This window comes from Arachis stenosperma, chromosome 4 (genome assembly GCF_014773155.1).
Source record: "Arachis stenosperma cultivar V10309 chromosome 4, arast.V10309.gnm1.PFL2, whole genome shotgun sequence".
NCBI classification, from domain to species: Eukaryota; Viridiplantae; Streptophyta; class Magnoliopsida; order Fabales; family Fabaceae; genus Arachis; species Arachis stenosperma.
Window position 1 is genome coordinate 27,683,720 of NC_080380.1, and position 16,096 is coordinate 27,699,815.

The 16,096-nt window shown below is 29.9% G+C and overlaps 1 protein-coding gene across 1 annotated transcript; it reads right to left on the minus strand.

Annotated features, from left to right (window-relative positions):
• Window positions 1–281: 281 nt before the first annotated feature.
• Window positions 282–4,418, minus strand: LOC130974817 (cellulose synthase-like protein D1). The gene is made up of 4 exons (XM_057899663.1): window positions 3,841–4,418; window positions 2,638–3,067; window positions 1,722–2,484; window positions 282–1,633 (listed from the first exon to the last, which is right to left on the minus strand). Exons 1-4 carry the CDS (start codon window positions 4,416–4,418, stop codon window positions 282–284), a joined length of 3,123 nt encoding a protein of 1,040 aa, XP_057755646.1.
• Window positions 4,419–16,096: the final 11,678 nt, after the last annotated feature.

The following is a 16,096-nucleotide window of genomic DNA, read 5'->3' on the forward strand; positions in this document are numbered from 1 at the left end:
GTAGACTACCCTTAATAAAATTTCTCTTGCTTCACACAAGTTGTCCTATATAAAACAATTTTGCAATGATCAACACAGCATTAGTCCTCTTGTAGTATAGGAAGCATTTCAGAAGTATTAGTATTTTAATAATGTTAGCTATTGATTTCAATCATAAAATATATACATAGTGGATGTTAATGGCTAAAACAATTGAAATGTTGGAAAATTTTGATGAGTATATATGTGCACATACATGCTTCATGATCCATGAATGATGAACAACAAAACTCATGATAGGCTTATCCCTCCTGTTTGGTACCACCTGGAGGATCAAGTGAAATCCAAAGCAATGCAATTGTGATGGAAAGCAAGCCTGACCAGACATAAACAATAGTGGGAACTTTTCCTTTCCTACCCATCAATCCTTTAGCAAAAGGGTACATATGAGAAAGCACCCAAAAGCTAAAGAACAATCCCCCAAATAGCTTATTCCATTGTGGTATCACACTATAAACGGTCCTCAAAATCCCCATTATCACAGCAATAAGATTGATGATGATAATAGTTAGTGGCATTATAAAGAGACTAGTCCATTTCACTAAGTAAAGATCAGCATATATGTCCTCTTCATCTTCCCCTGCTGACTTAGATGTTAATGTGAAATGTATCTCCACCCCTGCTATCACCTTTAGCAACCCTTGAAGCACAGCAACAAGGTGAGAGCTTGTTCCTCCAATCACCCAAAACTGCTCGTTTCGCCACCACTCCTCGAGTGCAATGCCGGACCATTTCACTTCCAAGAGGGAGATCAATATGAGGCAGACGGTGATGGAAAGAAGGTAGAAGAGAAAAGTTACATCCAAACCTTGGACTATGAATTGTCCCGAGAAAAGGGACAGTGCTGGTAAGAAGCAGTAGACAACTAAAAATATGGAGGTGAAGGGGTAGATTCCGACATTGAGATAGGCGATTCGTTGTAAGAATTTGAGACGCCGGGTGGCGAAGAAGGCATTGTTTTTAGAGAAGAAGATTTCAACGGATCCTGTGGCCCATCTCAACACCTGGTGGAGACGGTCTGTTAGATTTATAGGCGCAGTGCCGCGAAAAGCGTCTCTTTTTGTGATGCAATAGATAGACCTCCAGCCACGGTTATGCATCCTATAGCCGGTGACAACATCCTCTGTAACAGAACCATAAATCCAACCAACCCTGTCTCCCCATTCTGTCTTATCCTCGTACCAGCAGGAGATCACTGCTATAGCCTCGGCCACTGTTGGTGCGTCCATGGGTGGACGAGGCTTAAGCAGTTCTCCCGGTGGCCTTCCATTCTTGACGGATTTGTGATCAGCAAGTGGCCTTGCTTGGAACTCTGCTATGGGTATTGTATCTGTGAAAATGCTCGAGTTTCCGAACTTTTGTGGCACCCCACTAGATTCTGAATTGTTTTCATTTAGGGGTTGTGTGTCGTCGTCTTCTAGATTCAGTTTTGCTTGATTGGGGTTCCGGTTCACCTTGGTTTTTACCCGACCAAATAGTCCAGTGTGCTCCATGAATCTTGGTGGTTCAAATCCGTACAGTGCATACCTTCGAAACATGCAACCTGTCCCCACGTACATTGGACCTTGGAGTCCATCCAATGCTCGCATATTTCCTAATCAAAATGTTCATTGTTGATGAGCACATGGTTGTTATATATATAGAACTCTAGAAGAGAGGTTGAAATGAAATGAATAAGTTACCATCAAAGAAGACTGTGTTGTGATTAGCATAACGATCAGAGGGATCAATGCCTTCAAATCGTTGAGGAAATTGTATGTAACATACACGATCGCCACCACGGTCCATCATGTAACACATTCCTTCCCTAAGCACAATAGAATTATAGACGTAGTGGTCACAGTCCAAGTTGAGTATGAAAGGGCCATTGGACAAAACAGCCGAAGCTCGAACCATGGCGTTCATGGCTCCTGCTTTCTTGTTGTGGTCAAAACCAGGGCGCTTCTCTCTCGATACATATGCGAACATTGGAATCCTTATGTCCACACCAGTGAAGTCCAGTGTCTTCTCATCATCATATCCCATTACTGGGTCATGTTCTGGGACCTTACTCATTACCTGCAAGATTCCGGCATGATCACCCTTGGAGTGATCAGCACAAGGGGTGTACCAGGTGCCAGGCCAGTGAGTGCCATCAGCCATCCATGTAGCTTTTGGGACGTTCAGGGGTTGATCTTCTGTTGCTGCTACTCCGCCATTTTTTGCCTTCATTTCCTCTCTCTCCTTCTTCTCCTCCCTAGCATTGTACATTTCGCTCCTTTTCTTTATTGCCTCTGGGAGTCCATTGATTCTCACCTTAAATTCATCATACTCTCTCTTCATCCACCTTCGGTCCTTCACAAAATCTGGACGTTTCTTGTTCTTTGTTGGGTCTTTCTTTATGCTGAAGTAAGCATCTGGATTTCTAGGTTCAATATTGTGTTTTCGACAAAACGGTACCCATAACTGCCAGTCACATTAACAAATTAACTTTGAAAGTTTTTGCACAACAAGTTTTGATATTACATTATGAAATTATTTATCTGAAAGATTAAATTAATAAGAAGATATATCTCTACCATATTTCTTTTGTTAATTCCATAAAGTATGTAAACAAACCTCAGCAAATTTGACAGCTTCGGCCATGGCTTCAAAAGTGAGTATGGCGCCGCCGTCATCTGAAATATAGCAGGAGACCTTCTCAATTGGATATTCAACACCAAGAATGGAAAGAATGGTGTTGGCAGTGACAAGAGGAGGCTCCTTTTCAGGGTCAGCGGTGGAAACAAAAACATCAATGCCAGGAAGGTCTGATCTTCCGGTAGGGTTAGAAGGAGATGGCTGCTCAAACTTGTCGTGCAAGGCAGCAAGGTCTGCAGCTCTGTTTATGGGGTTCATTTTTGGAAGCACATCAAGAAGCCATGAGATTGCAAACCAAATCTCACACACAATTGACATTCCCCACAACCACATTGCGTCGTAGTTGGGATTCCTAATTCGCCATGATAAGAAGAATGCTAGAATAACTATGCGGAATATCACCAACAATCTGTTCAAATCAAACCATTTTACTAAGTATAATACACACGCTACATAAATATGTAAAACAAAATGTTATAAACATACTCAAAATACTGATTATACATTTATATATAAATTATATTATTTAGCTCATTTTGAGTATATATTTTAAATTTTGTTATTTATTTTATGCAAGTGATTAATTTAATAATTAATTTTTTGTATATACATAATATAATTGTATATAATATATATTAAAAGAATATGATATATATACTAAAAATTAGTCATTATATATTTATATATGAATATACATTATTTTATACTCTTTTAATATATATATTTCACATTTATAATTGATATGATGACTTATCGGTAATGCTAGAAAAAAAAAAAGTTAGAATTTATTTAATTTAGTATTTCAGACTATTTTTTGTTATTTTTTTTGTTACTAAATATATTTCATAACTTTTTTAATTGTAGCTAAACTTTTCAAATATCCTAATTATACTTAACATATAATAGAGGTACACATTTACGTGTAGTTATATTTATATAAAATTAATTATTAAGAATCGTTAAATAATTCAATATATTTAATTAAATTATCATTTAGTAATTTCAACTCTCAAGGTAAAGAAAATTACATATCTATTTCTCCCATAATAGTATAATAGTTGATATAGTACCATCTAATCTCCCAAAACTATATAATTACTCAAAAAGAAATGTTGATTAGCTAAAACATTAGTTGTAATTTTATTTTAATTAATAAATTAATGTGCAAGATAATTAATATACCTGTAAGGGCTAATTATACCGCCTGAAATATTAACTTTCCTAGTAAGTGGTTTCCATGGTTTGTCCAAGAAATCTGACATGCCTATTGAATTCTGATCATCAGCAACAGAATTATGATCTTCTTGCCAACAAGCATTCCCAATCCCATATGTCCCTTTTGTCTCAAACAACCAACGGTTATGATCAAAATCTTGAGTTTGGCTCCTTAACAACATAGACTTGTTATTTGTTGAGTTCAACACAGTAGACACCCTCCTTTCCAATTTAGACCCTCCACCACCACCGTCGTTGCCGCCGCCGCCCCCATTCATGCCTCCTTGTTGTGACTCAGAGGCAAACCTAGAGGCCCCGGCCGGGTTCTTGGAATCCGAGGTGCCGGGTTGGTTGTCCGGCGTCGGAGGCATCATAACTGTGTAATTGATGTAATCATTTTGGCCTCCGAACTCGCCGGAGCCGTCGATTTCATCGTCTCTTGAGAGGTTAACAACCCTTCCACTCGCTGTCCTCCTTGAGAATTTCACTCCTTGTTGTTGTGGTGGTAGCTTGCCACCCATAGATGAATTTGATGAACTTGCCATGTATTTTTATTTTCTCTCTTTTTCTATCTTCCTTTTTATTTTCACATTTATCTGTTTAACTAACTAATTAAACTAACCATTTTCTTTGATGAATTCCCATGCCTACAAAAACATGTGTTTGCATGGCTGTTGGAATTGTTTGGGAAAAAAAGGAACAAGAACAATGTTGGTTTAGAAAGGAAAGAAAATTCATGTTTTGTCTAAGATCTTGGAGTTTGGGAAATCCTTGCTCAGCGTATATTACCCCCTTAATTCATGCTTAGCCTTTCTCTCTCATTCTTCTCTTTCTATTCCTACTTAATTAGGTTGTTGTGAACTCTAAATCTTTAAATGTGACTCACAATTACGTTCACAAATAAATAAATAAATAAATAAATAAATAAAACAATTCTTTTTAAAACGGAAAATTGGCCTAGTACATGAATAAATAATAGTTGCATATAGTAAAATTTTATTAAATGGTCTAAATTAAGAAAGTGGTAGCATATTACCACCATGGCTAGATAGCTTTTTATCACTAGATCAGAGAATAATGATCCAATATTATATTACTTGGTCTTTAATTAGATAAATGTGTAGGTTTTATTCTCGTGGCCTATGTAACTACTTTCGATTATTTTTTGGAGAAAATATTCAATTTAGTCCCTGAAATTGTACTTAAACCTCAATTTAGTCTTAAAATTTCAATTGTCTCAATTTACTAAATTTTTCAAGTTTTAATAATCTTAGTCCGTGCGGTGGTTTCCGTCACAAAGTCAATTAAAAAGTTTAGGGACTAAATTGAGACAATTGAAACTTCAAAAATTAAATTAAAACTTGTGTATTTGAAGACTAAATTTTTGACAAACTGCATCCCCATGAAATTTTTGACAAATATTTTAAGTATGTATATAACTTGTCTCCTACAAATTCCGATCTTCTTAAGACGAAATCATTGTTTGAAATAAATTCACCAGGTTTTCTGTTGATTTGTTTACAACTTATTATAACATTGTTTCAATAAAGTGATAGCTAGTTTAATGGTTCATGATGACATTTTTTAACGTAGGATTGTTTGTGATAAAATGAAGGTTTTGAAATAACATATTAGTTTTTAGACCCGAAGTTGTCGATGCATGTGATTGAATATGTGTTATTCTGTTTGCGTGTGATCAATGATGGATGCAATTAAACATTTCAAGAAAGGGCAAGTGTGCTTATTTGATTTCTACTGAGACTTGATGAAATTTTATTCACTACAAGAAAATATAGTTATTTTAACACTTTATTTTTTAACATTATAATTAAATGTCAAAATTAATATATATTTTTGACAAATATCACAAATGTCAAATTTTCTATGTTTTTTTATAAATAATTTGACTATAGAAAATTACTTATTAATTTTGACACTCATTTGTTTTTAATTTACTCCACTATTTTTTTTCTTCTTTAGACTCTGTTAATTTTGATATCACACTGCTCTCAGTTTAAAATTATACTACTCATTCTTTATCTTCAAAATCTCAATTTATTCTTTAGTTTTAAGATCTCATCTCATTCTTTGTTAAATTTTTTTGTTGAGAATATTTTATAGTCAATAAGTGTCAAAATAAATAGTATTTTTGACAATTAATAAGTATCACAGAAAATATGTTCTCAAAATTTTCTAATAAATTATTTTTGACAGCAAATATTTATCAAAATAAGATTTAAATTTTTTTCACAATCACTTATATGTTAAAAATATTATTTTTGACAAAACTTTTATTAACATATTTTCATAGTTAAAATAATTTTAAAATTTATTTTTTTGACAAATTTTAATTTTCTTTTATACATTATAACCCTAAAAAATAATCTATATTGTTGCAGTGATTTTACCTCCCCCAATTTCGCTATTAATAAGTTCCATGTTATATATACTTCGTATCCAAATCGGAAATATTAGCAGATCAATACGTTTACCTTTTACTAATATTAATTAATATTGTAGATTAATATTTTATTTTATTTTATTTTATTTTAATACTATGGAAATATAATTAAAGCTTGTGTAAAAATAAATATAAACAAATGAAATTTAGCTTGTCAACAACCACCATCAACGTGGATTTTATTTTATTTAAAGACTATATAAATATATTGAACTCACATATAGGCTACTTTATTTTAGAAAACAGAATAACACAAGATAAGGAAAGACACAAAAAACAGAAATATAAAATTTTATAGTCTTGTATTTTGTTAGGTGATAAACTAACATAAATTATAAAAATTTAATTTATTTATATTTTTTTATTCAAAAAATTTAAAAAATATAATAAAAAAATATAATTATAAAAAATTAATAAAAATAATAAAAGAAAAAATAAAAAATAAGTTTATCTCTTATTAGTGTCTCTATATTATTTTTATTAAAATTTATATAAAATATACTAATTTAATGTCTCTGTACATAATATATCTATTTATTCTTATCGATTTTTTTCTCTATGTCTTTATCTCAATTTTCCATCCGTGTAAACAAACGCACCCATATAAACCGTCCCATCAACTTTTCCACTAAAACTTAAATTTCAATATATTGCAAAGAACACACACCAAAAGAAAATGAACAACGACATACTTAAGTATATGTACTTATGTAGTTTGATTATTATGACTATCCACTAGCTAGTATATATATGCTCCCAACTCTTCAAAGTAAACCACCGAAAAACCTAAATACAAGAAAGAAAACAAAGGGGAGCAAACACTTTCTTTTTTAAAATAAAAAATAATAAGAGCAGAAAAAGAGAAAATACTCCTTTGAACTAGCTATCAACATTACATTTAGTTTGTCTTTTATTTTATATTTTTATTTTTTAATAATTTTTATTTTTTTATAATTTTATAAAGAAAAGAGAAAACAATAATTTTTTATATTTTTTATTTTCTCTTTTTCTCCACAAAATTTTAAAAACAAAAAGTATTAAAAATAAAAGATAAAATACAAACCAAACAAATCCTAATTTATTCTTCCATTTCTTCTTTCGCCTTATAGCATCATTATTCCTTCCAATTTTGGCTCTTCTACGTACACCTTCATGAAAATCAAAACCAAATAAGCATGAAACTTAAATAAAATATAACAAGCTAAGCCAATTTAATGCCAATTTTTTCCCTTAAAATATGGGTATGAAAATTTTTAGTTATGTCTAAATAAAAAATATTTGATAACAAAAAAATATTAGTAAAAAATAGATAAAAATTGTCTTATTTAAAATTTATTATTAAATGTTATAATAATTAATGATTATTAAATAAGATAAATTTTGATTTTTTTTTTTATCCTTTTAACGTTATCGTACTTAAATATTTACTTATTTTTTTATTTTTTATTTTTGTAAGGAGGATTGGAATACTTGTATTTTGATCTTATTATAAAAAGTACAACTACTGAAATCTAATCTAGCCTTTAAAGTCTCATGGAAAGGATAACTAAAAATTTTTGGACAATGATTTCTTTTCATTTTCAAAAGTTAAATTTGAGATCATTAATTAGTTAAGAAACTACAATATTTATCATCTTAACATAATCAATAATATTAAGTGTATACTAAAATCAGTTATTAATATAAAATATATATTTAAATATAAATATACATTAAAAATAAATTAAACAACACATATATTTATACATAAATATATTGATAATTAATTTTGATAGTCGATTTTAATGTACAAATAATATTTTTGTAACAAATTTTTACATGGGTGAATATTAATAGTTACTTATTAATTATTACACGTAAAATACTTACCTTTCAAGAAATCAATTACTCTTGGGATAAAATATGTTCTTGGGTGTTGGTGCCTTCGGCCTATCCCCGGAGCCTGAAGAACTTGAGCCCTTGGTAGTTGGTGCCTTGGTTTTACCCTCAGAGCCTGAAGGACTTGAGACACTGCTGCTCGGAGACGACGGCGGTGGAGGCCTTGTATGACAAAGAGAAGCTTGAATACTACTTATCTTGGTGGCCATTTTCATAAAGGAGGAAATTTTTGACAAAGAAAAATATATATTACTTTTGTTAAGGAACTATAAATACCTAGCTTGTTTTGTGGTTATATTTTAGGACAATATAATGCTTTATATATATAGGGAGCCATTTGATGAAGCGATAAGAACTCATCAAATATTTTGGTAGTAATTAACATGGAAACTACATTTGCATTACCAGGTATTTTAATTGCAATTTACGAACAACTCAAACGAAGATTGACTATATGTATCTGCATGGAAACCGTATAGAAAAATTAAACCTAAATAAATGTTTAAAGATATATATACAGAAAAACGTAATAACATGTTGACATGGTCGTGACGTAGGTTAGTCCCTTATTTGGGTTGTTATTTCTTTTATTATTGTTTTTCTTTTTTACCAATGCCAATCACACACACATACACGCTTAAGTCTTCGTCACTTTTAATAATTTCTTATATATATATAAAAGAAAGACTACTATCCAGTATCCCCTTTTATGAGTAGATAATTAATTAATTAATGGATTTATTCTCTCTTATATTGCATCAACATTCTTGTAAATATCACTACAATAAAAATTATTTTTAATATTACATTTTTAATGATAATAATATAAATATATAATGGTCATTATATATTTTATTAAACTTATATTTTTACGTCAATTATATATATATATATATATATATATTGTTATTATTATATGTGATAATGATAATTATATATTTTTTTGTAATTATTAAAAATATTTTTATCCGTAATTATATAATTGTCATTGAAATTTTTTAATAACAAAATATAAGACAACCAATATCTAATTGTCAATAAAGTGACTATTTTTATTTTTGCTAAAGATATAAATTACCGTTAAAATTAATTTTTCCAGTAGTATATATAAACGTCTTTTAATGGAAAGGTGAAGATTACTAAAAGTTAAAAATTACTTGAAAAAATTATTAATTACCCGAATTGATTAGAAATCAAGAATATTTATTAATTAGATACTTAAACTCTGAATAACTCATCAGTTATCTAAATTAAAATCAATTGCATACTCTACTATTCTTAGTCAAAATTCAATAAAATTCCTATGATGTATAATATTTTTCCGGTTTGGTTAGTGCCAATGGTGGGAGCAGCTCCATGTTTGGAAGAATGGAAGTTATGGGGAAATTTAATGTGTTTTTGATGGCTCTTTCGTGGACGTAATATAATCAAGGTAAACTATTCGGTCTTGTATTTCTATATTAAAAAATACGAGATAATAATGTCTCTTCAAAGCTTAAATTAATTTGTGAATATCATTATTTTTAAATAATACTCAAACTGCGCTGCTTTCTTTATGTTTCACTTTGTTGAATATAAATTTTGTTGGAAAAAACGAATGTTCTTCTAAGAAAAATACTTAAAGTACATTCATATGAACATTAAGAGGAGCTAATTAAATTTAATAAATTCTACAATATATTTTTATTTTAATTTAATTGCTTTTGGGAAAAAGAAATTAAACCTCCTTAACAAACTTATAGAGTTATAGTAATAAATTGGTAACAGATATATATGTCACATCTATGAATATACTTAGTGGTCAAATGGTTGACCAAAACCTTATATTATTTTCACGTCATTAATAATTGGTCTTTTATTTTTAACCATTTAATAATTTGAGCATTTTCCCTTGACCATTATGCAGCTCATATTTCCATGATCTTTTGTCATTTTTATTAATTATGCTACACATTTTGAAAGCTTTAAGTTTGAAAGATATGTTTGTAAGAGAGATTAAGACTAAAAAGTAAAGATTGAGGGAAAAAAAATTAAATTAAATATTTATATTATGTTTAAGTATAAAATATATTAAATTAAATTATATCTAAATATATATTATGTTTGGTGTAAGATAAATTTATAAATTGAGGGATAGATTTAAAATTTAAAAAATTACATGAGAGTATTTATAAAAAAAAATTTAATTTTAATTTTAGACATTTTAGTCTCATATATTTCTACTTTATGGATGTTAGAATATAATTAGGATCAATTAGGATCAATTAGCATATTTGGATATTTATTATAGGATATTATGTCTTTATTATTACGATTCTCATAGCACCTATAAATACCCTTCTATATTGTATTGTTCCATACAACTTGAACACACTCAATAATACACATATCCTTCCTCCAGTTCAGTCTCTTGTTTCTAACATGGTATCAGAGCCATGGTATCCTCCTTGAAGAGGATAAGTTATTTTCCTTGCGGTGAAATCACCGAGTTTTTTTTCCATCGTTCTCTCGTGGCAGTTCCGTCTGCATTCTCTCGTGGCAGTTCCGTCTGCCTTCTCTCGTGGCAGTTCCGTCTGCGTTCTCTCGTGGCAGTTTCGTCAGTGTTTTCTCGTGGCAGTTCCGTCTGCCTTCTCTCGTGGCAGTTTCGTCTGTGTTTTCTTGTGGCAGTTTCGTCTGTGTTTCTTTCCGGCAGTTTCGTCTGCGTTTTCCTCAGATAGCGGCAGTTTCATCTGCGCTTCCTTCAGACAAGCGGCAGTTCCATCTGCGCTTCCTTCAGACTAGCGACAGTTCCGTCTGCGCTTCCTTCAGACAAGCGGCAGTTCCATCTGCGCTTTCTTCCGGCAGTTCGTCTGCACCCGTTTTCTCAATTTATGCAGTTTGTTTCTCTTTATTTCGTTATTTTAAATAAGTTTCAAACTCAAGTTGTCACTTGAGTTTGAGGGGGGATGTTAGAATATAATTAGGATCAATTAGGATCAATTAGCATATTTGGATATTTATTATAGGATATTATGTCTTTATTATTACGATTCTCATAGCACCTATAAATACCCTTCTATATTGTATTGTTCCATACAACTTGAACACACTCAATAATACACATATCCTTCCTCCAGTTCAGTCTCTTGTTTTTAACAATGGAAATAGTAAAAAGACTAAAATTTTAGTTTTAATATCTTGATCACTAATTAATATAATACTAAATCTCAATTTAATCTCCGAATCTCTAAAAACTAACACTACCTAATAGTTTATTCGTTCATTGAAATTGCTATTTTTGGAGAAGTATGTAGATAAATTTGCCTATAATTTTGTATTTATTTATCTAATTATCTTTTTTTATTTTTATTAAACTTTAATCTAAACTGAAAATAATAAATTAAAATAGGTCAAAATAATATGTTAACTAAAAAAGTGTTTATTTAGCAATTATTGTATGTTTAACATAAAAACTTAAATTTTTATGATTGAGATATAGAATGGGAGAAACAAAATAATTCGTACAACGACGTAGAGATCCTTTTCATTTGTTTGTTGAAGAGTTTATTTGTATTTGATCCATAAAAAATAAAGTGATTAATTAGAACGATTAGGATTAAATACTCCAGTGTGAATAGTTTTTAACGCTTACAAAAACATCTTTAATATATAACTATGCGAATATAATTAAAACTTGTGTAAAATAAATCTAATAAACAAATAAAATTTAGCTTGTTAATAACCACCATCAACGTGGATTTTAAAGAGTATAAATATATTGAACTCATCATATATAATTAAACTGTCACATTAACTTTTTCACTAAAATTTACATTTCACTATATTACAAAGAACACATACCAAGAGAAAACGAATCACGACGTACACTAAATATATTTAATTTTGTTTTATTATTATGACTATCCACTAGTATATACTATATATGCCCCCCAACTCTTGAAATTAAAGTAAACCGTAACCCCGAGAAACCTAAATACAAGAAAGAAAACAAAGGGAAGCAAACACTATGTTTTCTAAAAATAAAATATAAAAAATAAAAATAAACATAAAAATTGAAAATACAAACTAAATAAATCCTAACTTATTCTTTCGTTTCTTCTGTTCGCCTTGCACTTGCAGTATCATTCCTTCCAATTTTGGCTCTTCTACATACACCTTCATGAAAATCAAAACTAAATAAGCAAGAATCTTAATTAAAATATATATAACAAGCCAATTTAATGCCAATTTTTTTATTCTTAAAACATGGGTATATATGGTCGTATGGAAATTTTTAATTATATCTAAATATTTACTTATTGTTTTTATTTTTATTTGAAAAATTATAGAAAATTAATTTTTGGTTAGCTAATATTAACCAATTTTAATAGTTAGGTTTGTAATTTAGGATTAAGTAACGCTAGGGAACTAATTTTCTTTAGCCAATATTAGCCAATATTTTTAAAATGACTTTGTTTATCTTAAATTGTATGTATATACCCTAAATAATAAATTTTTAATCGTAAATCTTAAATTATAAACATAAACTAACTATAAAATTAGTTAATATTAGCTAACAAAAAGTTTGTTTCTTATACTTTTAGAATTTAGGATCAAAAATTTATAATTCAGAATTTAAACTTTAAAATAAATAAAATAATTTTAAAAAATTGACTAATATTAATTTAAAAAATAGCTATCTAACATTATTATTTTTATTTTATTTTATTTTTTGTACCGAGGGCTGAGCTACTTAGCTTGTATTGGTATCTTATTATAAAAAATTCAACTAGTGAAATCTAATCTAGTCTTTGAAGTCTCGTAGAAAGGATAAGTAAAAATCTTTCGATAAAGATTTTTTTTTAATTTTATCTCCAAAAGTTAAATTTGAGATCAATTGTTAAGAAACTAAGATACTAATTAATTATTATGCATAAAATACTTACCTTTGAAGAAATCAATTTCTGTTGGGATAAAATATGGTCTTGGTGGTTGGTGCCTTCGGCTTATTCCCGGAGCCTGAAGGACTCGGAGATGGTGGAGGCCTTGTGGGACAAAGAGAACCTTGAGTACTTTTCTTGCTACTCATTTTGATAAATAATAATGGAAATTTTTGGGAAACAAAAAATATAACTTTTCTCAAGAAAGTGAGGAACTATATATATATTCTTAATTAATTAGCTTGTTTCCTGGTTATGTTTTAGGACAATATAACGCTTTCGAATGCTCATTATATAGGGAGCCATTAACATGGAAAATTGGAAACTACATTTGCATTGCCGTGTATTTGAATTGCAATTTACGAACTTAAACAAAGATTATTGACCATTATGTACGTGCATGGAAACCGTATAGAAAATTAAATTAGACCTAAATAAATGTTTAAAGATAGATATAGAGAAAAACCTAATAATATGTTGACATGGTCTTGCCGTGGGTTAGTCCTTTATTTGGGTTGTTATTTCTTTTATTATTATTGTTTTTCTTTTTTACCAACGCAATCACACATACACGGTTAAAGTCTTCGTCACTTTTAATAATATTTTATATATATGTAGAGAAGAAAGATAATCCCCCTTTAAAGATAATTGATTGACTACTTTTATTATTCTCTTAAGAAGTAAAACCTAAATTCTATTTAGTTAGGACCACATTGTACCTCTATTTGGTAAAATTATTAATTACAAGAATTTATTATTAGAAATCATGCAAGAATATTTATTAGATAAATTAAACTCTAAATAACTCAGTTATCTTCTAAATTAAAATTAATTACTATACTACTCTATTATTCTACTAGTCAAATTTCAATAAAATTCCGTGATGTGTAATATTTTTTCTGGTTTGTTTGGTGTCAATGGTGGGACGAGGAGCTACACGTTTGGAAGCATGGAAGTTATGAGGAAATTTAATGTGTTTTTGATGACTCTTTCGTGGACGTAATATAATCAAGCTAAACTATAAGGTCCTTGTATTTTTTATATTAAAAAATATGAGATAATAAGGTCTATTCAAAGCTTAAATTAATTTGTATATATCATTATTTATTAAATACTCAAACCGCTTTTTTATGTTTCACTTTGTTGAATAGAAATATTGTTGAAAAAAAATGAATGTTCTTTCTAAGAAAAATACTTAAAGTACATTCATATGAACATACATTAATTATTAAGAGGAGCTAATTGAATTTAATAAATATATATATATATATATATATATATATATTGTTTTTCAAAAAAAATCCTTAATAACAAACATAGAGTAATAAACCAGTAACAGATATGTTACATCTATGAAAGTACTTATTGGTCAAATGGTTGACCAAAACCTTACATTGTTTTCACGTCATTAAATAATTGGTCTTTTCTACTACAACAGAAACGGTTAATGGCGGCGGTTCTTTTCACGATTAGCGGCGGTTTAAAACCGCCGCAAAATCAAATTCCGGCGGTTTAGTAAACCGCCCTGGATATTGGTGTGGGGAAATCATTTTGCGGCGGTTTCCAGCAACCGCTGGTATAACCGCCGCTGAATTGGAATTTTGCGGCAATTAATTTACCGGCGGTTTTAAACCGCCGCAATATGCAATTATTAGAATTTCTGTCATTTTTGCCGGCGGTTACAAACCGCCGCGATGTTACTATGTTAATTTCAATGTAGGGCTATTTGCGGCGGTTATAAAACCGCCGCTAATTTCAATACAAATTTAAAAAAAATTATATTTCCTTTTTAAAAAACGCTGATTTTAATAATAATAATAATAATAATAAAGACAATATAAGACACCGTACTAAAAACCAAAGTATATAGGTTTTAATAATAATAATCACAATGGTAATAATAATAATATGAACTATAAAAATAATAAGTCTAATAATAGCCCCTCTTTCAATTGCATTGGTCCTTTTCTGCTTGTCTTGAAAATCTGGAAGTGCTGGTGCAGTAGCATCTTGATAATGTCACCAATTTACTGACCAGTAATGTACTTCTGATTTGCCAAATTCTGAACCTGAAAATGTTCATTTAAACAATATATTGATAAATATTTTAATATTAACCGGTGCCAAGCTTATCACTAATGCTCTTCTATTACCAATGCTTGAGAATGCAATACCCTACAGACTATATCACTTACGATTATGAGAACAGGGTGAACTTTTTCCACTTGAACTACTATTCAGCTGACCAAAAGTTTCATATATAAAATGGAAAAAAATCTCAAACGACTGGCATATTCCCTGCAGCAGTATACTGAATCAGGAAAAAGAGTTCAGAGGAAAAATTAAAACCATAATGATGGCTTATATTTGAAAATAGCAAATTTTTGCAGCGGTCCCAGCCTTTGGGCCCCATGAAAGGGTAAACAAGTGCTTTGACGGTAGAATAGAGCTTACCTTAAAGAATTTAACATTTATTACTTCTATTTTCTGCATAAGCCTTGCATATTTATCTATACACCTAACATGTTTAAAGCATCAAATAATTTAATAAACCCATTCAAAAAGTGGCAGAGATAAAATATAGACATGATAATAGCCGATTTTGTTCATGCAAAATGGAAAACAACTCACCTTCATTTTCTGAGGAGGATGAACAATAACTTGTTCTACCACAAAGGGTTCTCCAGGACCATAAGCCACCGCAGCTATTTCAAATTAATGCAACCAATTTTAATTTAGGATATATAATTATCATATGCTAAGGGAAATTAGTGGCACATTCTTAATACCTCTGCATTGGATATTCTTTCCTCTGGTCTCACTTGGCTTCAACTTCAATGAGCCATTCCCATTTGAATCAACCTCTGGACCTGCCATTTTTACTTTCTTTCTTAAAAGGCGGTGATTTTCATCAATTTAATTTCTTTTGTGCCCAAAATAAAAATAGTTAAATAGATAGATGAGT